The sequence below is a fragment of the Corythoichthys intestinalis genome, chromosome 12 (genome assembly GCF_030265065.1).
Source record: "Corythoichthys intestinalis isolate RoL2023-P3 chromosome 12, ASM3026506v1, whole genome shotgun sequence".
Taxonomy (NCBI): Eukaryota; Metazoa; Chordata; class Actinopteri; order Syngnathiformes; family Syngnathidae; genus Corythoichthys; species Corythoichthys intestinalis.
The window spans coordinates 31,542,446-31,570,110 of NC_080406.1; the positions used below are offsets into that span (position 1 = coordinate 31,542,446).

Here is a 27,665-nt window from a genome sequence, read left to right on the forward strand (position 1 = left end):
AATTGCTGTTTCTAGTTACCTTGTGACCTTCACCACATCTTTTTTGCTGTGCAGCCTCAAATTTTTTTATAGTCAGCTCTCAGAAGCCCTTAACGAGGCCAGGACCTCGAGTTGGTCGCTTTAAAATGGCCCGCTTCCCTATTATAATCATTTTATATCTCAAACTCAATCAGCACAGCTGCATACAAAAGAAGTGACGACCGCGACAGATGTATTGATGCTTTAAAGATGTACGGTATTAACAAAGCATAAAATAGCAAAATTACCAGACAGAAGTGGTAATAGTTGTTAAAAAACAAATATATGGCGGAAAGCACAGACAAGGCTGAAAAAGCAGGTTCTGCTCTTGCACCCCTCTTTAAAAGGAACTGCTGTATTTTAAGCCAAAAGAACAGTTGTGTTTGATAGAACAATACGTCTATATGCTGCCATAGCAGAATCATGGCGCATTAAGCCCCCAAACTATTTTTAATTTGCCAGTTTTACCCTGAAAACCCCCGTTTACAGACGTCGTGCAACCACTTTTGTTTCAACACACGTACATACAGTATATATGGCGTAAAACACTCAGGTGACTTGAAGTTCCGCTCTGAGACCCCCAATTTGGCCAAATTTCAAAATTGTCCTATATGCATATGTGAAAGCTTAAAACCTCAATTTTCTGGGGGAAGAAAAATTTTGAACAGGAGGGCATTTAAAAAATATATATATATATTTTTTAAACAGCAAAACCCTATCTGGAGGTGGGAGCACACGAGAGCAGAATTACAGAAGCCATGTCTTTAACGAGATATTATCGCGTATTTACCTTGTTTCGATCCAAAAACTCCATGTAGCATGTATGACTGAGTGTCAAGACACAGCTCTGAATGCCCACAGCTGGATTTTTTGGGGATTTTATGGGTGAAACATGGTAATATAACAAGGGTCGCGATGCAGAAATAGCAGACATCAAGAAGTGGTCGAGATGTTCTTTTTCATATATTTACCCTTTTAAACGTTTTTTTTTTTTTTCCCCACTTTTTTTTTGTTTGGATCGATTATTTATCATCTAACATATCGGAGAAAATTGCGACAGTAACAAAAAAAAAAAATTCTGCGATAGTTATGAGGTAGACATCCGTGACTTTTTTACAGATGCCATTTTTTTCATTGTGACATAATTTGTTTAAAAGTTTAAAATATGTGAGTGAATAATTCTCTAAAGTTGTTTTTTTTTTTTTTAAACAAAATATGAGACATCAATTCATGATTCTAAGCTAATAAGGCATTTTGAATAATAAATATGATGAATTACCTCGTTTTATGGCTGGGTTGAAACAAAAGCGGTTGCGCGACGTCTGAAAAGGGGGTTTTCAGGGTAAAACGGACAAATTAAAAATAGTTCGGGGGCTTCATGCGCCATGAATCTGCTACGGCAGCATATAGATGTATTGTTCTATCAAACACAACTGTTCTTTTTGCTTAAAATGCAGCAGTTCCTTTTAAAGAGGAGTGCAAGAGCAGAAACTGCTTTTTCAGTCTTGTATGTATACATGTATGTATGTACAGTGGGGAGAACAAGTATTTGATACACTGCCAATGGTATGTATATACTGGACTGTCTCAGAAAATTAGAATACACAATATTCTAATTTTCTGAGACAGTCCTGTACATTAATCCACCATTTAAAGCAGGGGTGTCCAAACTTTTTGCAAAGGGGACCAGATTTGGCGTGGTAAAAATGTGGGGGGCCGACCTTGGCTGACGTCCTTTACATAGAACAATATACAGGACTGTCTCAGAAAATTAGAATATTGTGTATTCTAATTTTCTGAGACAGTCCAGTATATATATATATATATATATATATATATATATATATATAGACAGTGACGACCATGACAGATGTATTGATGCTTTAAAGATGTACAGTATTAACAAAGCATAAAACAATATTTAAAATAAAATTTTGAACAGGAGGGCATTTAAAAATAATAATAATAATTTTTAAACAGAAGAACCCTAACTAGAGGTGAGAGCGTGAGAGAGCATAATTAAAGACGCCATGATTTTGACAAGATATTATCATGTACTTACCTCTTTTTCATCAAAAAACTCCATGTAGCATGTATCACCGAGTGTCAAGACACAGCTGTGAATGGCCACAGCCGGGTTTTGGGGGGATTTTATAGGTGAAACATGGTAAGATAACAAGGTTCGCGATGCAGAAATCGCAAAGATCAAGGAGTGGTTGAGATTTTTTCATATATTTACCCTTTTAAACGTTTTTTTTTTTTTTTCTTTGGATCGATTATTTATCATCTAAAATATTGGGGAAAATGCGACAGTAAAAAAAAAAATACAATTAAGCGATAGTTATGTGGTAGATATCCGTGACTTATTTACAGAAACTATTTTTTTCATTGTGACATAATTTGTTTAAGTTTAAAATACGCGAGTGAATATTTTTCTAAAGTCGATTTTTTTTTTAAACTACAGTAAATATTAGGTATCAACTAATGATTATAAGCTAAAAATGACAGACATTTTGAATAATAAATATCACTACTTACCTTCTTTTTATGGCTGAGTTGAAACAAAAGCGGTTGCGCGACGTTTGTAAACAGGGGTCTCCAGGGTAAAACGGACAAATTAAAAATAATTCGGGGCCTTAATGCGCCATGAATCTGATATGGTGGCAAATAGACATATTGTTCTATCAAACACAACAGTTCTTTTGACTTAAAATACAGCAGTTTATTTAAAAGAGGGGTGCAAGAGCAGAAACTGCTTTTTCAGCCTTGTCTGTGTTTTCCGCCATCTAATAAAAATGAAAACAGAAATACGTTTTGTAACAGCACAGGTCATTGAAAATGAAACTACCATTTTGGTTGTTGGCAGACTGGCAGCATTAAAAAATCTGTATCATGATTAAAATTTTTTTTAAAAAAAACATTAACTGGACAGTTTGTTTTTAATAATTATATATATAATAGCATATAGTAAAATGTTCTTGTACTCACCGAGGGTGATGGCTGCAGTGACCAATAACATGGTGAGCACATGAGGGTTAGCCATTCCCACTTCCCATATAAATCTTCAATAAAAACAAAAATGTAGGGAAGTGAGAAGTGCTACACAATTACCTAGGCAACACAGAGCATAGTATTAACTAGGTACAATTAGGCCTTTAGTCATCAAATCTAGCAGTTCTAGAGTTTCCAACGACACTTTTTTTTTTTTTTTTAAACGTTAATGATACAAAAGAAATTGCTGGGACTGAACCATCGACTGTCAAAAAGAACAGCTTACCAGTAAGACATTGCCTGGTCTGCTTGCCTCTGCCTATTTCCTGTTTTAACATTGTGACACTCTTTTTTCCCATCTAAATGTAATCAACTTAAACCCTTGCAAAAGAAAGCGAGTACATGCGCACACACACACACACACACACACACACACACAAAAAAACCCAGCCGCAAGAAGAAAAAGAAAAACCAGGCCACTGAACCTCATCTTGGTTTTGCATACGCACACTATCTGGAAAGGAAAAAAAAAAAAAAAAGAGTTTTTCCTCCTTAAAGCCTATTTTATAAAAGCATTCGTCTTTTTATTGGGTTACATTAGATGCTGGGCCTAAAAAGTGGCCACTCAGCATCATCACTTTTGATGAATAGGGAAGAAATCATTATGTCAGCAAATATCGAAACGTAATACATTTGGAATTAATCATAGTTATGTTCAAATGTAAAATGTTTTTAATTGTCTAATTTTTATTTATTTATTTGTGACTTTTAATTTGGGTGGTAATGTAAATATTGGAAAGTAACACAATGTTATTCATTATCCCATTCTCTGGAAAAGTGGTCACTGCAATGGAGACAAAATCAACTGAACACTGACGACCTTTAACCCTTTGTAGGGCAATTGACTTTCTATTTATTTATTTTAGGTATAAGACCTTTAACCCTTCATGGGCTAGTGACTTTTTGGGTCATTTAAAAAAAAGCAATTTATTATTTAATATATTTTTTGAATTATTAATATTCATTTTATTTGTACTGGACTGTCTCAGAAAATTAGAATACACAATATTCTAATTTTCTGAGACAGTCCTGTATATTGTTCTATGTAAAGGACGTCAGCCAAGGTCGGCCCCCCACATTTTTACCACGCCAAATCTGGTCCCCTTTGCAAAAAGTTTGGACACCCCTGCTTTAAATGGTGGATTAATGTACAGGACTGTCTCAGAAAATTAGAATATTGTGTATTCTAATTTTCTGAGACAGTCCAGTATATATTTTTAATAATTATAAAAACTGTACCGTATTTTCCGCACTATAAGGCACAACGGAGTATATGGCGCACCATCAATGAATGACCTAAATTGAAACGGTGTCCTATATCGGGCGCACCGCATTAAAGGACGCAGTAGTAATAGTAGTAGTAGTAATAGTGGTGGTTGGGGTTGTGTTATGTATTATTCACTAGGGCTGCGCTAAAGGGAATGTCATGCCATGATGAACTGATACTGATCCATATACTGTATAAGGCGCATCGCATTATAAGGTGCACTGCCACCTGGTTTCTGCACCTGATAGTGCAGAAAATACAGTATCAAAATTTAATACAATGGTAATAAAGACTCAATGACATTAAAATGAATAAAAACGGAAATACACACAGATTACAGCCTCATGTAACACTCTAAGGTTGTTTTTTTTTTTTTTTTTCATAGTATTAAACTCATTACATGCCACTGATGGCAAGAGATTCAAATAGGGAAGAGCAGTGCTCAATTTGTATATCATAAGGTACCGGAATGCAAAGTACATATGACAGCACAGGGATGACGAGACGGGCACAAGTTCTGGAACATACGAAAAAAATGGTGCTGAAAACAACACGCAAATGCCCACTTGCCATGCTGTGGGACTAACAATTCTCAAGTTCAGAGAATATCCATGGTATAAATGTTATGACAACAATTTACAATTATTTTGGCTATACTCTGCACAGCACAGGCAATTGCCCACATTACCACAGGTGGGACTTACAGTACACAGTCAGAAATTAGTTTCTCAAAAGGTCTAACTTGTAAAACATTAAAAAAAAATTAGAGGTTACAATAAATAACAAAAACCCATTCTTTTTTCGAGTTTGACACCCCCCCCCCCCCCCCCCCCCCCCCCCGTCTTTTCTGGCTCCAAAGTTCCCACCACCTTACAAATTGTGCAGCCCAAACCTGAATTTCCCATAAGGGTGCTGGCCTGTTGCTCCGGCTGTTGATGGTAAACCTGGCTGACTGCTGGCGCTGTAGCTGGCCCCCACTCCGGGTAGCGCTGAACCTGACCAGCTGCTGCCACGGTAGCAGCCTCCTGCCCCGGCTTGGCTGCCTGTCCGTGAACCTGGCTAGCTGCTGCGGCGCTAACCTGCTGCTGCACCTGGTCCGCCCGTTACCATGATCACTGCAGCTGCCCTGATCATGGTTGTTGCTTTTTTGACTCGTTTTGAACCATATTCCTTCTTTTTGAGAAAATACTGTAAATTCAACTTTTTTGTTGACATGTTGAAATACAGTTTGATCATGGCTGCTTGCTCCCTAGACGCAGCAAATTTCCAAAGTTTTTTTTTTTAATGTCAGGGCCGTGATTTTTTGGTCCAGCTTGTCAGTGCATCAACAAATCTCAGACTCTTTCAAATGACGTATATATTTATAAACAACATGCAATTCTTTTGCTATTTGTTCTGTAAATGAATTTATGCATATTAATATTTTATTTTTTACATTTTTAAAAAAACGTTTTTTAATAGTATTATTATTTTCTATACACGAGAGGTGCCGGATCTGTCCAAATAAGTCCCGGAACAAAGGGAGGCCAAAATAAAGAGGTGCCGGATCTTGCTCCGGCAGGATACAGCACAAATTTACCCACGGGGAAGAAAGACTGTGATTGCTCATGTTTCGTGTCACTGACAGCGCGAAATGTCCAATCTATTTTGACCGGAAGGTGTGAATTCGCCTCTTCCAGTCAGAATGGATTGGACGTCTTGCGCCGTCAATGCTAGCAGGTTAAATGAGTGCCCTGTGAAGGTTAAAAAAAATCATAATCGTGCCTGAAAAGGTTAATGAGCAACTACATCATTAGGTAAATCTAGCAAATGTAAATATCGATATACACATTGGGGATTATAAGTAGGGTTGGGCATCAAGCATCAATGGGAATCGGTTCTATCACTCCGATGCTCCCGGAATCGTTCAAATTTGTAAATTTAGATTCCATGTTTCGATGCCCTGACCGTCGAGCGGGGGAAAAAAATTGTTCAAGTTCAAACACTGACATTTATATACAAGTTAAAATTAGCCCTGTAAGAAGTTCATATAATTTAAAAAATCATCGAGAAGTTAAGACTTTAACATAAAACATGCAATTTTTTTTACCCTGCCTTTTTTTATTGACCATGCCTCTTAAAAGAATCGGAATCAAGAATTATTCGGAACCAGAATCGAAATGTGGAATCGTAATCGGAACCGGAATCGTTCAATTTCAAACGATGCCCAAACCTAAAATTTATAAGTACTGTATGTATATAACATTTTTATTCACTTAAAACATACATGAATTGAAATTCGCTTATGTACGTATTTGTACCTACATAAGGCTGCACAAAAAATATCATTAACCCTTTATAAAACATGTGACTTATTTTGGTAGTTAAAAAAACCTACCAATAAAAGCCTGGTGTTCACATACGTGGACATTACATCTGTCATTTAAGCCACAATATTAACATTTGGTAAGCAACTGTAGCCTAAAAAATGCCATGATACATACGTGGACACCAGATCTCAATGATAATTACAGTGGCGTCGTTAGGGGTGTTTTAAGGGACCTAATCCCCCCTAAACAATTTGGTGTTGTTTTAGTTAAAAAACAAACAAAAAAACATTACAAAAAATGCTGACATTCACTATGAGGTTGCCAGAATATTACTTATATTGAGTTCATTTTGTCTACACTTATAAATTATGATTTTTTATTTGATCCCAGACAATTGTTTTAGGTTGTTTTATTTACCTGACATGTTTGGACGACGACTTCCGGAAGTAATTGCCAAAACGTCAGGTAAATAAAACAACAGAAAAAAACAATTAGTCTGGGGAAAAAAAGAAAAAAATCATAATTAATAATTTGTCAGAATATTACTTTAAATCAGTAATCATATAACCTGTCATTATTAACGTAAATATGATCATAAATCTGTTATATTCCCCATACTTCATCGAGTAAGGTAGAGAGCCCGTCAGTGCGTCGCTATCCAATCCATTCCACTTGTTCATATAGAGTACGCCCACATCCCTCAAAATCCAGTCCGCGTTTTCCCTGTGACCTAGCTAACAGTGTCAGACAGGACTACTTTTTTTTTTTCGCAGTCGATCTCTGCGCACATCTTACCTTTGTTGTTTTGCGGTCAAAAGATACATCACAACTCTAAAATAATACTGCTAATTAACTGCTGCTAGCTAGTTATTCTGAAATGCATTGGTGAAGGTCCTATTAGAGTTAAGTGTGCAATCTTGTTACCGCTAACTTTAGGGTGACTTCTTTCTGGAGCATCAGCTGTGTTTCTCACTTTACGCAGATGAGTACAGGAGCTGAGCTCTGAGCTATGATTATCATCAGTGGATAGTCATAATAGTACAGTAATAATAATCAGTCAACCATAGGGGAGAGACCACTACTTAAAAGGTGAGTAGAAGATAAATGATTAGAAAGCCAAGAAGATGATTATATATAGCATCCATACAAAACAAAACAAACAAAAGGGCAAAAGGGGGTTGTTCAAAGTATTAACACCAGGGGTGCTAATAATTGTGACACACATTATTTGATGTCAAATAATTATTTCTTTATGTGGGATTTTTCCCCCACTGAATAAATGCACTTGTGTTGAAGGTTGGATTTTTCTCCTTTTTTCCATTAAGGTCCCATATTATTTGAGTAAAAAAAATATATTAGAAGCTAAAAAACACATCTTAACCAGGGGTGCCAATAATTATGGAGAGCACTGCACCACCGTCAAAAATTGTATCCCCGGAGCGGAGCTATATGGAGGTAGATTCGGTCTTTATTATTCGATATAAAAAAAGTTGCTTCAATCAAAATATATATTTTCAACCGAAAAAAAAAATCGCTTCAATTAAAAAAAAAAAAATGTTTGAATGTAAAAATACATTTGAAACCCAAAAAACTAAACAAAACAAAAAAAAAACAAAAATGCACGTGAAAGCTAAGCTATTTTTCTTAGATTTTTGGGGGGTGGGGGATTGAAGTTGTTTATTTTTTATTTTTTTATTTTTTTTTTATTGAAGCAACTTTTTTGATTGAAGTAATGTTGATTTGTGTTTGGGCTACATTTTGGCTAGGACATTTTTGTTTTTATTATTCAATCAAAAAATAAGTTGCTTAAACAATATATACAGTATGTTTAAAAAGAAAAATCACTTTAATCAAAAAAAAAAGAAAAAATTCAACCATAGAAAAAGTTTTTGAATGCGAAAAAATATTTGAGATTGAAAAATTTGCATTTGAACACTTCATTTTTCATTGATAAGGTTTTCTTTGAAGCAATCCTTTTTGTGTTTGGGCCATATTAAGGGTAGGACATTTGTGTCTCAATCATTCAATCCCTCAAAAATTTGCTTTGGTAAAAAAGAAATATTTTCAATCAAAGAAAAAAAAATCATTTGAAAAATAAAATTGCCCTCCCCTATTTTTTTGTGTGAAAATTATATGCAAAGAAAATGACCGTCTAAGGTGCTAGTCACTTGATCTGTTTGAAAAATAATTTTGATCCATTACAAAAATATTTTTTTTTGTTCATTTCAAACATTTTTGTTGCAGTTTTATTGCTTAACAATTTTTATATGTATATAGGAAAGTCAATTACATGCAGTGACACTTTTCGGCCACCAGGGGGGGGCCTGGCCCCCATTAAAATCCGCTTATGCCTGTATAACTGCTGGGGTTTAAGCCCCCCATGTTCATAAAACTTAGTGACGCCCCTGGATAATTATATCATTTTTTTTTTCACTGATAAGTATTATTTTAAAATATTGTTTTTAATAATAATTTATAATAAATATAAACAGAAATTACGAGGTCATGGCCCCCAATAACACAGCAACACATTTTTTAAATTTCATAGTATTTAAATGAGTGCACTCTAAAGGGTTGGTATAAAAAAAAATTTTTTTCATTTTTTTTAAAAAAGGTTAAAATTTCAAACAGTTCAAAATAATTTTCATTCTAATTGAAGTTTGTAAACAAAAAACAAAAAAAACATCATGAATGTCAAAAATGAAAAATATGGAGCGGTTTTTTTGTTGTTGTTTTTTTTACCTTTATTATCACCACCCCAAGGGGGCAGTCTGGCTGAGCAGACAATTCCAGTTTGTACAGTATTCCTTTTAATCGTGTCCATCACGCTTTAACGTCTGCTAGACCTTCATGAGGTGTGTCTTTTCAGGGGTTGCTATCCTCTTGCCCCTCACTGGCATGTGATACCGGATTTCCTTCCAGAACCTGGATGAAGGAGACAGGCAGGCTGCCGAGTCCGCTTCCTCCCGCTCCTGTGCACCGGTCCCAGACGGGGAGCCCTTCCTGGTGCAGGTGGTCCAGCTCGTGTGGTTATGCTGCAGCCGTCTGCTGTTCTTCCACCAGCACACAGCGCCCTGTTTCTTGCGCAGGTGACGCAGTGACTCTGGGAAGACAGCTAGCTGGGTTGCACTCACCTCCTCAAGCTCTACCAGAACCACCTGGAAAACAAACAACACAATGGCAAGACTTGCAACCTATGAACTGTGGCTTTTGTTGGTCGGTTCCTAATCTGACCTTAAGTGTTCCCTCCATGAGCGCTTGATGCATAGCCAGTGCGCATTCGTGTTGACTTCGAGGATCCGGGCAGGCATCCTCACCTGGGGTTTCGTTGTTGTTGTTGTTAGTGGGATGTTTGTTGTGGCCCGTGAAAGAGGAGGCGCCATACAGCAGGAGGAGTCTGCGACTGGCCTTCATGTTGTCGTGCACAGAGTCCACCATGGCTGCATGGGGCGGTACAGCCAACAGAAACTTATCAAAAACAAAGAGTGTCACTCCAATTAACCAATTTGCTCGCTCATTCACGAACGAACTAAAAAAGACTCACTTGCTAACATATTAAAAACCTCACTTAACTAATACATACACTGACTTCATTCAACAACTCTCATGACCTTGTCCTGGCAGGCAGTCTCGTCCAGTGATGAAGAGTTTGTAGCCACAAGCTTTTTCCAAAACTTGCGGCAGAATATGATGAGCAAACGTTCGCACTCCCTCGCTAACGTTCGGCTGGCAGTTGAGCGGGTCGAAGGACATCACGTAAGCGTCAAACGCTTTTCCGTCGCAATCTGGCAACAAAAAATGTTTACATTCAGCCAGTGCTACCGAATTTGATAAAAAAAAATCTTTAAGATTTATATCTTGGACAAAGGTGCATTAGCACCATGGCTAAATATTGTCAGATTACCATTGTTTTCATAGAAAAACGGGAAAGAGCTCCGGAAGAACAGCACTATGTCAATCTTGAAACGCAAGTACACCACCAGGGCGACGACTATCAGTGCTGCTGCACCACCAAGTGAACAACCCACGGGCACAGAGGCGTCTGGTTCTGTAAACACACGGAAGGCAGAGGTGTGGGAACGAGATGGCGGCTGTTGAACGATGGCAATGTTTACCTTGAGGCCGCACGACAAAGCGAGCTTGGGGTAAGCCCCGAGCGCTGTATGCTCGACACGTCAAGTTGAGAAGGAAGTCTGCTTCCTCCACAGATGAAATTGTCAGCATGTTTTCCAGCCACACACCTTTACGTGGGACAGCAGTACGCCACACGCTGGAACACAGGAAGTTGAGACGACAATGACAGACGAAAGACTTAAAGACTTACTGTATAGGCTCTAATAAGCCACAATTCTTCTATTTTACTAAAATATGTTGATAGAAAAGCATGAAATATTGCCATTGATTTAAAAATCTATAATAATTAGTACATGTTTTGACCTACGGAGGGCGCCATGTATAATGCGCACAATGGATGCTCTGGGTGATGACGTACAGTGGGGCAAATAAGTATTTAGTCAACCACTAATTGTGCAAGTGCTCCCACTTGAAAATATTAGAAAGGCCTGTAATTGTCAACATGGGTAAACCTCAACCATGAGAGACAAAATGTGGAAAACCCCCCCCAGAAAATCACATTGTTTGATTTTTAAAGAATTTATTTGTAAATCATGGTGGAAAATAAGTATTTGGTCAATACCAAAAGTTCATCTCAATACTTTGTTATGTACTCTTTGTTGACAATAACGGAGGCCAAACATTTTCTGTAACTCTTCACAAGCTTTTCACACACTTTTGCTGGTATTTTGGCCCATTCCTCCATGCAGATCTCCTCTAGAGCAGTGAGGTTTTGGGGCTGTCGTTGGGCAACACGGACTTTCAACTCCCTGCACAGATTTTCTATGGGGTTGAGATCTGGAGACTGGCTAGGCCACTCCAGGACCTTGAAATGCTTCTCACGAAGCCACTCCTTTGTTGCCCTGGCTGTGTGTTTGTCATGCTGAAAGACCCAGCCACGTCTCATCTTCAATGCCCTTGCTCATGGAAGGAGATTTTCACTCAAAATCTCTCGATACATGGCCCCATTCATTCTTTCCTTTACACAGATCAGTCGTCCTGGTCACTTTACAGAAAAACAGCCCCAAAGCATGATGTTTCCACCCCCATGTTTCACAGTGGGTATTTTGTTCTTCGGATGCAATTCAGTATTCTTTCTCCTCCAAACACGGGAACCTGTGTTTCTACCAAAAAGTTCTATTTTGGTTTCATCTGACCATAACACATTCTCCCAGTCCTCTTCTGGATCATCCAAATGCTCTCTAGTGAAACGCAGACGGGCCTGGACGTGTACTTTCTTCAGCAGGGGGACACGTCTGGCAGTGCAGGATTTGAGTCCCTGGCGGCGCATTGTGTTACTGATAGTAGCCTTTGTTACTGTGGTCCCAGCTCTCTGTAGGTCATTCGCTAGGTCCCCCCGTGTGGTTCTGGGATTTTTGCTCACCGTTCTTGTTATCATTTTGACGCCATGGGGTGAGATCTTGCATGGAGCCCCAGATCGAGGGAGATTATCGGTGGTCTTGTATGTCTTCCATTTTGTAGTCATTGCTCCCACAGTTGATTTCTTTACACCATGCGTTTTACCTACTGCAGATTTAGTCTTCCCAGCCTGGTGCAGGTCTACAATTTTGTCTCTGGTGTCCTTCGACAGCTCTTTGGTCTTGGCTTTGGTCTTGGCCATAGTGGAGTTTGGAGTGTGACTGATTGATGTTGTGGACAGGTGTATTTTATACCGATAATGAGTTAAAACAGGTGCCATTAATACAGGTGACGAGTGGAGCCTTGTTAGACCTTGTTAGAAGAAGTTAGACCTCTTTGACAGCCAGAAATCTTGCTTGTTTGTAGGTGACCAAATACTTATTTTCCACTCTAATTTAGAAATAAATTCTTTAAAAATCAAACTGTGATTTTCTGTTTTTTTTTTCTTCTCCACATTCTGTCTATCATGGTTGAGGTTTACCCATGTTAACAATTACAGGCCTCTCTAATCTTTTCAAGTAGGAGAACTTGCACAATTGGTGGTTGACTAAATACTTATTTGCCCCACTGTAGATTGTCACTGTCACTCGTCGTATATTACCGCGTTACTGTAATTCCGTCTACACGGCGAAACGTCCAACACATGCGCTCATCGGTTAAAAGCGGCGAGTACTTACTATTAGTGTTTTTATTGAGTCTTTTGTTACCTTTTCATTGCATCAAAATACCTTTTGCATGTGTTTCCCTCTCATACTTTTAAGCAGGCCCGGAGTGACTAATCGGGAGCTTCTGGACGATTCCAGAAGGGCCGGCTGGCCAGATGGGCCGGTCCGGGTTTTATTAAAAAAAAAAAAAAAAAATTACACTGTTATCATTTTTTGTTTGGTATTTATTTATGACAGTGCCACTGAGTATAACTTACATTCTGTTACCGCTGTCCCTGTGGGCCGTCTTAAAAAAAAAAAAAAAAAAACTATTATTTTTTTTCCCAGACTCATCCTCACGTGTGCAGACGAAAAATACAGCATGCAGCTCCGCCCCCTAATTGTAGTCTGTATTGAGCCAAATTAGCTGCTATCTCGGTGCTCGGATGGATAAAAAGAGCAAGGGTGGCGCTGAAAATTAAGAATTAAAAAGAGAAAATCACTCGTGAAAGAATCGGCAAAATGCGCGAAAATAGCTAATTTTTTTCATGCAACGACCTTGCGGCCTCAAACTACAGAGGATTACAACGAAAGTGGTAAGGCCGGATGGCGAATAAAATGCAACTTGCACGGTGCAAGTTGCACCGTGTGATACGACAATATGTAATTTTGGAAACTTTGGCTTCTTGTAGCACCTCACAAGGGATATGTAGCAGCAAGCATTAGCCATAATGAACACACCACAGGTGCAGAGCTGGAAGGTAGGATTGCCATGTCGTTCAGCGAGTGAACATTAGAATGAATATATTCAATTACGTGGCGTTTTTAAAGTGGAAATGGAAAATGGATAATAGTATCATTAGAAGTTGTTACAATGTGCAATACGTATTCTTTATTTTTCATATTGTTATGTTGCTATGTTTGTTTTATCTGTAAGCACTCATTTTGTTAATATTTGATGTTGCAGAAAAGGTCTTATTTATTCATTTATTTTAGGGCTGTCAAAATTAACGCGTTAACGGGCGGTAATTAATTTTTTAAATGAATCACGTTAAAATATTTGACGCAATTAACGCACATGCCCTGCTCAGACAGATTTAAATGACAGTACAATGACATGCCCACTTGTTAATTGTGTTTTATGGAGTTTTGCCGCCCTCCGCTGGCGCTTGGGTGCGACTGATTTTATAGGCTTCAGCACCCATGAGCATTGTGTAAGTAATTATTGACATCAACAATGGCGGGCTACTAGTTTATTTTTTGATTGAAAATTTTACAAATTTTATTAAAACGAAAACATTAAGAGGGGTTTTAATATAAAATTTCTATAACTTGTACTAACATTTATCTTTTAAGAACTACAAGTCTTTCTATCCATGGATTGCTTTAACAATGTTAATACTGTTAATGCCATCTTGTTGATTTATTGTTATAATAAACAAATACAGTCCTTATGTACCTTATGTTGAATGTATATATCCATCTTGTGTCTTATCTTTCCATACCAACAATAATTTACAGAAAACTATGGCATATTTTATAGATGGTTTGAATTGCGATTAATTACGATTAATTTTCAAGCTGTAATTAACTCGATCAAAAATTTTAATCGTTTGACAGGCCTAATTTATTTTCCAAATGTATCATTTAATATAGTTTTTTTTTAAATCCATTTTTAAATTTGTTCAAAATATGTTGTGTTGCACTTGTTAAAATAAAGCCACCTTGTTAAACAACCATTACCTGCACTGAATTGGAATACACAGAATTATAGTACACGGCTTTAGAGAACACTGAACTTAACACGTCTATGCATAATGACATAATTTTAAATGAGTGGGCCGGTCTGAGGCATGAAATTCCAGGGCCGAAAATGAGTCCCACTCCGGCCCTGCTTTTAAGCATTGTGTTTTCTTGTGGTATCTTTAAAGCAGATTGTTAATCTGTTGACCACATTAGTCACGTAGCATATTTAAATCATATTTATTTGATATTACTACGTTTAAGTATTTTCTTATGGCATCTTTAGTATGTTCTGTCTGTATGCATCTAAACAAAGCAAGCTGAAAGCGCACGGTAGTACTTTGGGTGTCAAATTCGCCTCTTGTAAGACATTTCGCTGGTGTAGCATATTTTGTCAGAACTCTCGTCTCTCGTCCTGTCTTTCCTGTTCATTTTGCTTTTTCTGCTCGTTTTGTGAAATATCGACAATGCTGTCATGCTCATTATTGTTCGTCTCGGGTTCAAATTGAAAGGGTTGAACAGATGACATGTTTATGTCACTAGATACTCTGGAAGCCCAGCAGCGTAACCTTGTTACGTCACTGCCCTGCGATGTCAACAACAATGGCGACCTACTAGTTCATGTAATTTTAAAAAGTGTATAAAAAACATTAAGAGGGGTTTCAATATCAAATAATTTTAACTTATTATAACGTTTATCTTTTAAGAACTACAAGTCTTTCTATCCGTGGGTCCCTTTAAGAGTCCCTCTAAGCCTCTTATACTACTGAAATGCTAAAAAAAACTGTTTTAGCACAGTTATTTCTATAACACATACAAAAACTGATTTTCATTCAAAATTGTATTTTTTTCAATGATTTGCAAAATAAACGTTAACAAAAAGAGCAATAACCCCAACCTCCATCTCCTAATTTTTATTTTCCCTCTTTTCCTCACACACTAAACGCCAAATCTCAATTTTAACTACTTAAGAACATAGGATGTATATTAAAATTGAAGTTAATGTAAACATGTACATTTTTTAATAATAAAGATCTAGGTAACATACATTCAGAAAAATAAGTACAAATGACTTATATTATGCAGAGTGAAATGGAATATACTTTGACGATCGCGCAAACATTGACTTTTTTTAAATCATAAGGAAATGAATAAGTAGCCTAACATAAATGAACAAATAAAAGTCCAAAGTGCACAAGATGCTAAGACACTAAGATGCTCTGAACCTCCCCTTTAGAGCAAATATAACGAAATATGATAAATAAGCCTCCTCAACTCTTTCATTGCTCTTCAAGATTTGATCCATTTTATGTTGCATTGCCCTTTTTTGGTCGCATCAATTCAACAACCATTTTTTTTTTTTTTTTTTTTTGCTGGTCCAGAAAACATGCACATTTGAACCAATCAGAGCTATCTCTGCTGATCACATGTCAGTATGTCAGCCAATTGATTGGATAAATGAGTCCAGGCGTTTTGCTTTCGCACATTGACGTGACTCATCATTGTCAGACTAAGATAACTGCAGCAGCTGGGGAAACCTCCATGCCGTCCGTGGAATAAAATAAATAATGAATATTGTTGGAAATGGATTACGCTATACAAGCACTTTTTTATGCTTATGTATGTAAATCTTATGTTGGTAGATTGTTTTCTTCTTGGAGATGAAATGCATGTGTGGCAGCTTAGCTTTTTTTTTTTTTTTTGTACATAGCGTTTTGACAGTTGCTGTCGTATTTTCGTAATCAAAGCACCGTGTACCGGAACAGCATTAACCAGGGCCGGCCCAGCCTATATGCAGACTATGCAGCTGCATAGGGCCCCTGACCACTAGGGGGCCCCCAATCTGGCAATTGTTTAATTTGTATTCTATTTTGTTTACTACAGTTTGCTTTAATTGACTTTTGTGTGTTTTGAGACTTGATTACAAGCTTAAAAAAATAAAAGTTCTTCCTTAACTTCTTTCTTTCCTCTTTTAGAAACGCTTGGCGCTATCTACCGTAAGTACTGACAGTCATTTGGGGTGATAAATTTGAAGTATGCAGTGCAACAAAATCTGATTAATATACAAAATATGGACGTATGGGTTGGATTGCATGTATGGGTTTCACAGTACATTGTGACGAAATGGTGGGCCAAAAATATGGGCCCCTTTGCATTATTTTGCTTAGGGCCCCCAAATGGCCTGGGCCGACCCTGCCTGAATCGTATACCGGAACTGCGTTCTGGCCCTGGATCTTATACCAGAACTGCGTTCCTGACCGTTCTGGCCCACTTTCACCCCTGGGTATACTTCAAAACTAACACAACCCGCCAAAAATACCAGAGCCATGTCTTTATTTCATACCTGATTTCAGTGAGTACTAAAAAACTAACCTACCCCTAACCCCAAAATGTGGTTAAGACAGAATAAATCCTTATTTTGTTAGTGTTCATACAAAACACAGGACAACTTAAATATATGTGTTGATTTTTTCTTTTTTTAATAACACCACCTGACACCTTGCTTGCTACTGAGTCACACTGAATATTGCGCTATTGGAACGGAAAGTAAACTCTTGACAGATGAGGCGTTAGCATGGCACAAAAACAAATGAGCGATTTTCTTTACAAAAGTAGCGACATTTTCTAAAAGTCAAAAGGTCAAAAATGAAGATGATTGCCATTTTGGGGTAATGACATTCTTGCACTGTAGCCATATATTATTATTTGCTGTTACTGTTGAGCTACCGCAGTGCAGAGCGCTGTTGGATTGTGTGCGGTATTTTATTATTATTTTTTTTTAATTTACCGTATTGGTCTGAATATAAGACGGTGTTTTTAGCATTGAAATAAGACTGAAAAAGTGGGGGTCGTCTTATATTCGCGGTCTAGACATTATACCCATTTACGACGCTAGATGGCGCCAGATATCATTGAAGCAATGTTCTGTCATGACAGATCTCAGCTACTCTCAAGTTTAGCCAATTTGCATTATTTTATTGCAATATTTTTCCTTATTCAGATTTGTTTCAAGACTACAGTTACAGTTAGACTTCACTTTGATGGTTAATGCAGTTATTGCAATTTTGTTCTTTTATCACAATAGATTGGTTTATTTACATTTCAAAAACCTGAAGCCATTCATTTACAAATGTGATTTCACTTTAGTTTACATTAGGGCTGTCAAAATGTTCGTGTTAACGGGCGGTAATTAATTTTTTTAATTAATCACGTTAAAATATTTGACGCAATTAACGCAAATGCCCTGCTCAAACAGATTAAAATGACAGCACAGTACAATGTCCACTTTTTACTTGTGTTTTTTGAAGTTTTGTCGCCCTCTGCTGGCGCTTGGGTGCGACTGATTTTATGGGCTTCAGCACCCATGAGCATTGTGTAATTATTGACATCAACAATGGCGGGCTACTAGTTTATTTTTTTATTGAAAATTTTACAAATTTTATTAAAACAAAAACACAATGAGGGGTTTTAATATAAAATTTCTATAACTTGTACTAACATTTATCTTTTAAGAACTACAAGTCTTTCTATCCATGGATCGCTTTAACAGAATGTTCATAATGTGAATGCCATCTTGTTGATTTATTGTTATAATAAACAAATACAGTACTTATGTACCGTATGTTGAATGTATATATCAATTTTGTGTCTTATCTTTCCATTCCAACAATAATTTACAGAAAAATATGGCATATTTTATAGATGGTTTGAATTTCGATTAATTACGATTAATTAATTTTTAAGCTGTAATTAACTCGATTAGAAATTTTAATTGTTTGACAGCCCTAGTTTACATATTTAAATGTTCAGATATTAAGATTTGAATGAGGCAAAATAACATGCTTTTTCTCTCAAATATATTGTTATAATCATTTATTTCAGATGTACTGTAATTATTTTCTGTATAAAAATTAATTTGGTGTTCAAAAAGTCTTTTCAAACTTGAGTCTTGAAAAAGAGGGGGTCGTTTTATAATCAGGGCCGTCTTATATTCAGGCCAATATGGTATTATTTTAGTGTTGTGAAAAGGGTGTGCTAAACCGATGCTTACTGGGCCTTTTACTTTTCAAATGTCTTTGTGTGTCACTGCACTGTCTAGCTGCGGGGATTTGCATTATAATACATGGGCACTTTTATTTCCAATTCAAAAACTCCAACACACACTGTAGGTGAAATACAATGCTGTCTTTGTAGTAGCTTAGTAGTAGTAGTACGTAAATTATCCAGCATGCGTATGTACTACCATTGTGCACGCCTTGTATGGGGAAAATGCGCGAGCAAGACAAATTTGGACCGAAACGGCTGGTTTTGGGATGGGAACTACTGAAAAAGATCCTCAGCACCCTCTGCTGAAAGTGACTTCCAGTGCCTCTGATCAACCCTCATCCTAAGGGTATCAAAAAGTGGTAGAGATCACTAATCTGATACTCTCAACACTTGTGAGATCCCCCAAAATACCAAAGGATTCCGTAACACCAGGACAGTTACCTGCCCACCCAAAAAAAGTTGCCCCATTCATAATTGGGGAACAAACTGACAACCTTGGTGCCATGGTGAAAAAAACAAACTTCCTTTCAGCAAATCTAATGATCATGACAGTATTTTGTAACATTTCCTTTATTTTCATTTCATAGCACAGTTTGGTACCCTGGGTAACTGAATTAATTAAAAAAAAAACTTAGAGAGTGTTAGTACCGTGTTTGTGAGGCGAAGATCCTCTTAGAGTTGTCGGTGGAAATCATGCCAAAGTCATCCAACCAAAGAACGTCCACCATGGGGTGTTCGGGAACGGTGCCAATGCAAGGCACGAACACTTGGCATGTTCGTGTCAAACGGGACCCTGTACTCAAATGGTCAATCACTTTAGCATTTAACAACTTTGACGTGTGTTGCACTTGACTTCTGACCTGGAGCCGCTTTGACGATCTCATTGGCCGGCTGCAGCACTTGCGGCTCAAAGCAGTAATCCTCTGCGAGGCAACAACAAACAGGACCCGTATTTTGGTGGTTTGTGACAACCATTGAAAAATATGGACAGACATCTCCGGTACCGTCCGTGTAAAGGAGCATCTGAGTATGCGGCCCACCTTGCACCCAGACCTCGACGGTCTCCGAAACGGATGCCGCGGCGCCACCCAGGTTGAAGTTGACGGTGCAGGTGTAGGATCCATTGCATCGGGAGTCTACGTCTCGGATCTTCAGCCGGGCTCCGTCTCTGTACACGTGTTTGTCCGAACCGTCCTCGATCCGGTCGCAACCCTGACACGGGCACATGTCAGTTGCCGTGAAAAGGACATATTGTTCTCACAAAACAGTCTTTATCTGTATAGTTAATATTTTTGGGTCAGTACACTAGTTAATTTCTTTTTACGTTTGTTTCTCCCTTGTTTGTTAATCCTTTCTTTGTGATTTGAACTAGAGCACAGCTTGTAATACATGACTGCCACCTAGTTTTAGAGCAGTGGTGTCCAAACTACGGCCTAGATTTCTTGCACAATAAGTTTTAGTTCAGCCTGGATTCTGTTGCACTTCTCACATTCAACAATGGATAGAGCTCGTCACAAAATAATTTTTGACGCAATACCCATATACATCTTGATTACCATATTGGCCCAAATATAAGACGGCCCTGATTATAAGGCGACCCCCTCTTTTTCAAGTTTGAAAAAAGACTTTGTGAACACAAAATTAATTTTTATACAGAAAACAATTACAGTACATATTCGGGCCAATAAGGTATTAGAGAGAAAAAGCATGTTATTTTGCCTTATTCAAATCTCAATATCGGAACATTTAAATAAGTGCAAGTGCAAAAAGTGCAATCACATTCGTAAATGAATGGCTTCTGGTTGTTGAAATGTAAATTAACCAATCTATTGTGATAAAACAACAAAATTGCAGTAACTGCATTAACCATCAAAGTGAGGTCTAACTGTAACTGTAGTCTTAAAACAAATCTGAATAAGGAAAAACATTGCAATAAAATACCGGTAATGCAAACTGCTTAAACTTGAGAGTAGCTGAGATCTGTCATGACAGAACATTGCTCCTCAAGTTCAGCATTCGCTTAATTGATATCTGGCGCCACCTAGTGTCGTGAATGGTCTAGACCCCGAATATAAGATGACTCTCACTTTTTCAGTCTTATTTGGTAATGTATTATTATTATTTAAATGCAAAAAACACCGTCTTATATTCGGGCCAATACAGTATTTTGTTGCTTTTAGCTCTTAACTCATTCACTGACATTGACATTTACAGACATTCTCTGAAAACAGTGCTGTTTTTTAACTCCCTTTTAATTTTCGTCTTAGTCTTTAGTCTTTTGGACGATAATACTTATTAGTTTTAGTCATAATTTAGTCATCTCAAAATGTGTTTGTCCTCGTCTAGTTTTTTTGCTGACACAAACTTAAGACTAATTTCGTCTAATTACCGTCAACGTTTACTAAAAAAGTTTTTGTGTGTAAAATGTTTAAAAAATTACTTCAAAATAAATACATTAATTCATGAAGGTTTCCAACAGAGCTGGGAAAAAATATCATTTGGCGATATATCGCGATCCTTTATGTCACAATCCGAGTATCGATATTTTTTTATGAGTATGAATAATTTGGATACTTCTAACGTGCTGCGCTAACGCAGCGCCGGCCACAAACCAACAAACTAGAGATGTCCCAGTCCAATAATGAGTGACAGTTGGCGAGGCTTTGATGTTGCCTGAGAAGCCTGGGAGTGCATCGTTGAGCTTGCTTTAACACTTGCAGTAGTGTGAGTGGCAATTCATTGTGTGTGTGTGAGAAGCGTGAGCGGATTTGAATGAACTAACTCAATGAAGCATTTAATAAAGACAAGTACTTTTCTACTTTATTCTTGTTAAAAAATAATTCAGTGGGATGGTATCCGATCAGGATTCTGTATAAAATGTGAAGTGTTTTAAATAGTTGTTGTTCTATTTTGCACAGGAACAGTTGCTGCAACAGTTAATGCACTTTTCTATGTAAAAAAAAAAAAAAGAATAAATGTCATCTAGTTGAAACGGAGATACATGCCTCTGTGTTTCTATAAATCTTAAAAGGTAATATGTTGCCATAGTGGAAGTATAGCAATAGGTATCGGATCTCCGGGTAGTATCGGTAAGTATCGGGATACGGATCAGAACGTGACAAAAACGGATCATCCCAGTCCTAGTTTCCAACTATTTCGAATGAACATTGACAGACAAGCACATATTGTAACGTCTACAAGGACAACGCTAACTTGGTGATAATACACACTTACTAAGAATATACCGTATTGGCCCGAATATATATAAGACAGTGTTTTTTGCAGTGAAATAAGATTGAAAAAGAGGGGGTCGTCTTATATTCGCGGTCTAGACATTATATCCATTCACAACGCTAGACGACGCCAGATATCATTGACGCGATGTTCTGTTGTGACAGATCTCAGCTACTCTCCCCATTCACGATGCTAGAAGGCGCAAGATATCATTGAAGCGATGTTCTGTCATGACAGCTTTCAGCTACTAGTTTAACCAGTTTGCATTATTTTATTGCAATGTTTTTCCTTATTCAGATTTGTTTCATGACTACAGTTAGACTTCACTTTGATAGTTAATGCAGTTATTGCAATTTTGTTGTTTCATCACAACAGATTGGTTTATTTACTGTTAAGGTGCGAGAGCAATAGGGGATCCCAGAGTGGACACACAGTGGTAAAAAATGAGCAATCGTTTATTGTAGGTCACAAGGCTGTCTTGGGTGTAGATTGCTGGGAGCGGAGCAGGGGAGCTGACGTGGGAGCTCGGAAGGAGGCAGGCGTGGAAGCTCGGAAGGAGGCAGGCGTAGAATCCGACAAGGAGCGCGCAGAGAACAGGACCTGGGGCAAGAGCAAAGTAGTCGTGAGCCGGGAATCAATGATATCATATAAGGAATGCGAGAAGCAACTGACGGCGAAACCAGACGAGTTGATCGGGCGACGAGGTGGAGCGTCTGCTGGGCTTTTAAAGCTGGCTGATGTTCATTGCTCTCAGCTGTGGCCGCTCCACTCGTCTGACCTGCAATCAGCTAAAAACATGCACACCTGCTGGAGGTGGGCATGTCTCAGAAGGAGGGGGAAGAGGACCTAACAGGACCCCCCCCCCTACGGGCGACACCAGGCGCCCGACGGAGACGCCCAGGATGGGCACGGTGGAAGTCCCGGATGAGCGCCCGCGACAGCACCCACCGGGCAGGGATCCAGGACCGCTCCTCCGGGCCATAGCCCTCCCAGTCAACTAGGTACTGGAGCCCACGGCCACGGCGGCGGACATCCAGAAGCCGCTCCACCCGGAAGGCTGGACCCCCGTCGACCGACAGAGGCGGCGGAGGGGGCGGAACAGGGGGGGCCAAGGGACTAGTGGAGACCGGTTTCACGAGGGAGACATGGAACGTGGGGTGGACCCGGTAATGTGCAGGGAGCCGGAGACGCACTGCGTTGGGGTTTACCACCTTCGTGATCTCAAAGGGCCCAACGAACCGGGGTGTGAGCTTCACAGACCCTGTCTTCAAGGGCAAGGACTTGGAAGAGAGCCACACCTTTTGGCCGACAGTGTAAATCGGTGCGGGCGAGCGGCGACGATCGGACTGGGTACGGGACCTCTCAGAGGCGCGGAGGAGAGCGGCGCGCGCTTGTTCCCAGACTCTGGAGCAACGGTCGATGTGGCCTTGGACAGACGGGACGGCTATCTCACTTTCCTGGGAGGGGAACAACGGGGGTTGGTAACCCAAAGAACACATAAAAGGTGACATACCCGATGAGGCATTCGGCAGGACGTTGTGCGCGTATTCAATCCAGGGCAACTGGTCACTCCAAGTGTTGGGGTGAGCTTGAGTGGTGCACCGGAGGGCCGCCTCGAGTTGCTGGTTTGCACGCTCACACTGGCCATTTGTCTGTGGGTGGTAACCGGAGGAGAGGCTCACTCCCACGCCTAGCGCCGCACAGAAAGCCCTCCAGACCTGAGAAGTAAACTGGGGCCCCCTGTCGGAGACTATATCTGACGGGATGCCGTGCAAACGGAAGACATGGTTAGTAAGCAGGGTTGTAGTTTCCATGGCTGAGGGAAGTTTGCGAAGGGGAATGAAATGAGCGGCTTTGGAGAATCTGTCGACAATAGTGAGAATTACAGTATTACCTTTGGAGGGGGGCAAACCGGTGACGAAATCCAGGGCTATGTGGGACCAGGGTCGGCTTGGGACAGGTAGTGGGCGAAGGAGTCCAGAGCTGGGCTTGGTGGACGTTTTGCTGCGCGCACATACTGTACAGGCTAGGACATAGGATCTAGTATCTTCTGGCATGGATGGCCACCAGAACCGCTGGCGTAGGACAGCCAATGTCCTACGGATGCCGGGGTGGCAGAACAGCCGGGATGAGTGAGCCCACTCCAAGACCTGGGAACGGAGACTCTGGGGCACAAACAGGTTAGACTGGGGACCGGCTCGAGGATCTGGGTGCTCAGCATGGGAATCCTTTACTTTGCGCTCTATCTCCCATTCCACGGAGGCCAGGAAGCGGGTTTGAGGAAGAATCGGCGCGGGTTCTTCCTTAGGTTCAATGGTTTGAAATTGGCGTGACAAGGCGTCGGGTTTTGTGTTTTTGGAGCCTGGGATGTAAGAGAGCACAAAGTCAAAACGGCAGAAAAACAAAGCCCACCTGGCCTGTCGTGGATTTAGTCTCCTAGCCGCCTTGAGGTACTCCAGGTTCTTATGGTCAGTGAGTACGAGGAATGGCTCTGGTGTGCCTTCCAGGTGGTGACGCCATTCTTCCAGAGCCAGTTTTACTGCTAGGAGCTCCCTGTCCCCAATACTGTAATTGCGTTCAGCGGGTGAGAGCCTGCGGGAGAAAAAGGCACATGGGTGGATTTTGCTATCGGCGGGCTGGCGTTGGGAGAGCACTGCGCCCACCCCCGACTCTGAGGCATCAACCTCCACAATGAACTGGAGTGACGGGTCGGGGTGGACCAGCACGGGGTCTGAGGTGAAACGACTCTTGAGGTCACTAAAAGCGGCGTCTGCAGCGTCGGACCAGAGGAACGGTTTGGCGGTGGAAGTGAGGGCCGTGAGGGGAGCTGCAATCCGGCTGTAATTGCGAATGAATCTCCTATAGAAGTTTGCAAAACCGAGAAAGCGTTGTAGTTGCTTCCTGTCAGAGGGGCGAGGCCAGTCCAGAACAGCAGTCACTTTTGCCGGGTCCATTCGTAGCTTCCCATGCCCCACAATGTAGCCAAGGAAGGCAGTTTCGGGAACACTGAACTCGCATTTCTCGGCTTTTACGTACAGCCGGTTCTCTAGCAGTCTCTGGAGTACTTGACGGACATGGTCCTCATGTTCTGATGGGGTGCCAGAGAACACCAGAATGTCATCCAAATACACCACGACGAACTTGTTAATCATATCACTCAGGACGTCATTCACCAAGTTTTGGAAGACTGCAGGGGCGTTAGTGAGCCCGAATGGCATAACAAGATATTCATAATGGCCCATGGGCGTGTTAAAGGCAGTCTTCCATTCATCGCCTTCCTTAATACGGACGAGGTGGTAGGCGTTACGTAGGTCGAGCTTCGTAAAGATGGTAGCCCCGTGCAGGGGGGTGAAAGTGGAATCAATAAGAGGAAGAGGGTATTTGTTTTTAATTGTGATTTCATTCAGCCCCCGGTAGTCGATGGTGGGTCTGAGGCCGCCATCTTTTTTATTCACAAAAAAGAACCCTGCCCCGACAGGGGAGGAGGAAGGGCGAATAATACCTGTGGCCAGGGACTCCGTGATGTATGACTTCATGGCCTCCCTTTCTGGTAGAGAGATGTTGTAAAGTCGTCCCTTGGGGAGGGTCGCACCAGGCAGGAGAGAGATGGCACAGTCGTACGGACGGTGAGGAGGGAGTGACACCGCATGGTCCTTACTAAAAACCAGTCCAAGGTCATGGTAGCCTTCTGGCACTGCGGAGAGGTCAGGTTGCGTCGGTTCCTGGACCGAACAGGTAGGCACTAAGGCAGATTTAAGACAGTGTGAGTGACAATAGTTACTCCATGCAGTTAACTTAGGGTGGGTCCAGTCTATGGCGGGGTTATGAGTTCTTAGCCAAGGCAGACCAAGAACCAGAGGTGTGCGGGGACTACGGAAAACAAAAAAGGAGCTCACCTCTCGATGGTTGCCAGATAAGAGGACATCAACGGCTTCGGTCTGTCTGCTCACGCTGAACAGGGGCTGTCCGTCCAGCGCAGTAGTCTTTAAAGGGGCAGGAAGCGGGTGTGTACGCAACCCCAACTGGCTCACCAAGGTTTGATCAATGAAGTTTTCGTCGGAACCACAATCTACAAGGGCGGTGACCGTGCGGGATTGGCCCCTCCAGGACAGCGTGGCGGTGAGCTGGAGCCGGCGTGAGGAACTGTGGGACATGTGGCTCACCAGTCGTCCCTCCTCTAATGGTGAGCCTAGCAGTTTCCCGGACGCACCGGGCAGCTGCGAATAAAATGCCCCCCTTGCCCACAGTAAATACACAACTGAGCGCTGTACCTGCGAGTGCGTTCCTCCTGGGATAACCTGGCGCGGCCCAACTGCATTGGTTCAGATTTGTCAGCAGGGGGCAGTGTCGCCTGAGCCGCATCAGTGGCCTGAACAGGGAACGAAGACGGGCGTGGAAGGGCAGCTAGGCGCAGGCCGGGGGGGTTCGGCGGTTCCCGGCGTTGTCTTCTTCGCTCCCGCAAGCGATTGTCAATTTGGATCGCCAATTTAATAAGGTCGTCCAAAGACCCAGGCTCATCCCGCGTGGCCAATTCGTCTTTGAGGGACTCAGTTAAGCCGCGGGTGAAGATCTCCTGTAGCGCCGCATCGTTAAAACGGCTCTCAGCGGCCAACGTGCGGAATTCCACCGAGAATTCTGCGACGCTCCGTGACCCCTGGTGAATGGCCATCATCCGCTTGGCAGCCTCTTTACCACGAATAGGATGGTCGAAGATCTTTCGCATTTCATCGGTGAAGTGGGCGTATGAACTACACACCGCGGACCCCTGCTCCCATATAGAGGAAGCCCAATCGAGAGCCGCTCCGCGTAGGCATCCGATCAAATAAGCAATCTTTGTTCGGTCCCCTTGGTACATGGATGGCTGCTGTTCGAAGACGAGGCTGCACTGGACTAAAAAAGCACGACATGTACCAAGGTTGCCATCGTAAGGAGACGGAGCCGGGACGTGGGGTTCCCGCGCCGCAGCTGTTGACGCCAGGTTAGTTACGGGAACATGACTCGGCGAAGCGGCGGTGTGGCGGAGGGGAGGCGGGGCTGTGCGTGCATGAGGCAGCGGCGTGAGTTGTGCCTGGATGGCTTGAAGTGACTCAGAAATGTCCGTTACCTTACTGAATAGATATTCGATTGCTTGGTGGTGGTCAAGGAGTGACGTGGGCGAGCTGGCTGTGTTGTCCGTGGGATCCATGATGGCCCGATCAAACTGTTAAGGTGCGAGAGCAATAGGGGATCCCAGAGTGGACACACAGTGGTAAAAAATGAGCAATCGTTTATTGTAGGTCACAAGGCTGTCTTGGGTGTAGATTGCTGGGAGCGGAGCAGGGGAGCTGACGTGGGAGCTCGGAAGGAGGCAGGCGTGGAAGCTCGGAAGGAGGCAGGCGTAGAATCCGACAAGGAGCGCGCAGAGAACAGGACCTGGGGCAAGAGCAAAGTAGTCGTGAGCCGGGAATCAATGATATCATATAAGGAATGCGAGAAGCAACTGACGGCGAAACCAGACGAGTTGATCGGGCGACGAGGTGGAGCGTCTGCTGGGCTTTTAAAGCTGGCTGATGTTCATTGCTCTCAGCTGTGGCCGCTCCACTCGTCTGACCTGCAATCAGCTAAAAACATGCACACCTGCTGGAGGTGGGCATGTCTCAGAAGGAGGGGGAAGAGGACCTAACAATTTACATTTAAAAAACCAGAAGCCATTCATTTACGAATGTGATTGCACTTGAGTTTACATATTTAAATGTTCAGATATTAAGATTTGAATGAGGCAAAATAACATGCTTTTTCTCTCAAATATATTGTTATAATTATTTATTTCAGATGTACTGT

The 27,665-nt window shown here is 41.0% G+C and overlaps 1 protein-coding gene across 2 annotated transcripts in view; it reads right to left on the minus strand.

The window, feature by feature from the left end:
• Nucleotides 1-9,354: 9,354 nt before the first annotated feature.
• Nucleotides 9,355-27,665, minus strand: part of LOC130927043 (interleukin-1 receptor-like 2) — a 35,615-nt gene continuing 17,304 nt past the window's right edge. For both annotated transcript variants that reach the window (XM_057852523.1, XM_057852522.1), the window contains 8 exons: nucleotides 19,652-19,823; nucleotides 19,472-19,534; nucleotides 19,260-19,404; nucleotides 10,761-10,915; nucleotides 10,550-10,693; nucleotides 10,257-10,430; nucleotides 9,880-10,085; nucleotides 9,355-9,803 (listed from right to left, as the gene is read on the minus strand). In XM_057852523.1, coding sequence (XP_057708506.1) covers nucleotides 9,486-9,803; nucleotides 9,880-10,085; nucleotides 10,257-10,430; nucleotides 10,550-10,693; nucleotides 10,761-10,915; nucleotides 19,260-19,404; nucleotides 19,472-19,534; nucleotides 19,652-19,823 — 1,377 coding nt within the window. In that variant the 3' untranslated portion in view covers nucleotides 9,355-9,485. The remainder of the gene's footprint in view (nucleotides 9,804-9,879; nucleotides 10,086-10,256; nucleotides 10,431-10,549; nucleotides 10,694-10,760; nucleotides 10,916-19,259; nucleotides 19,405-19,471; nucleotides 19,535-19,651; nucleotides 19,824-27,665) is intronic.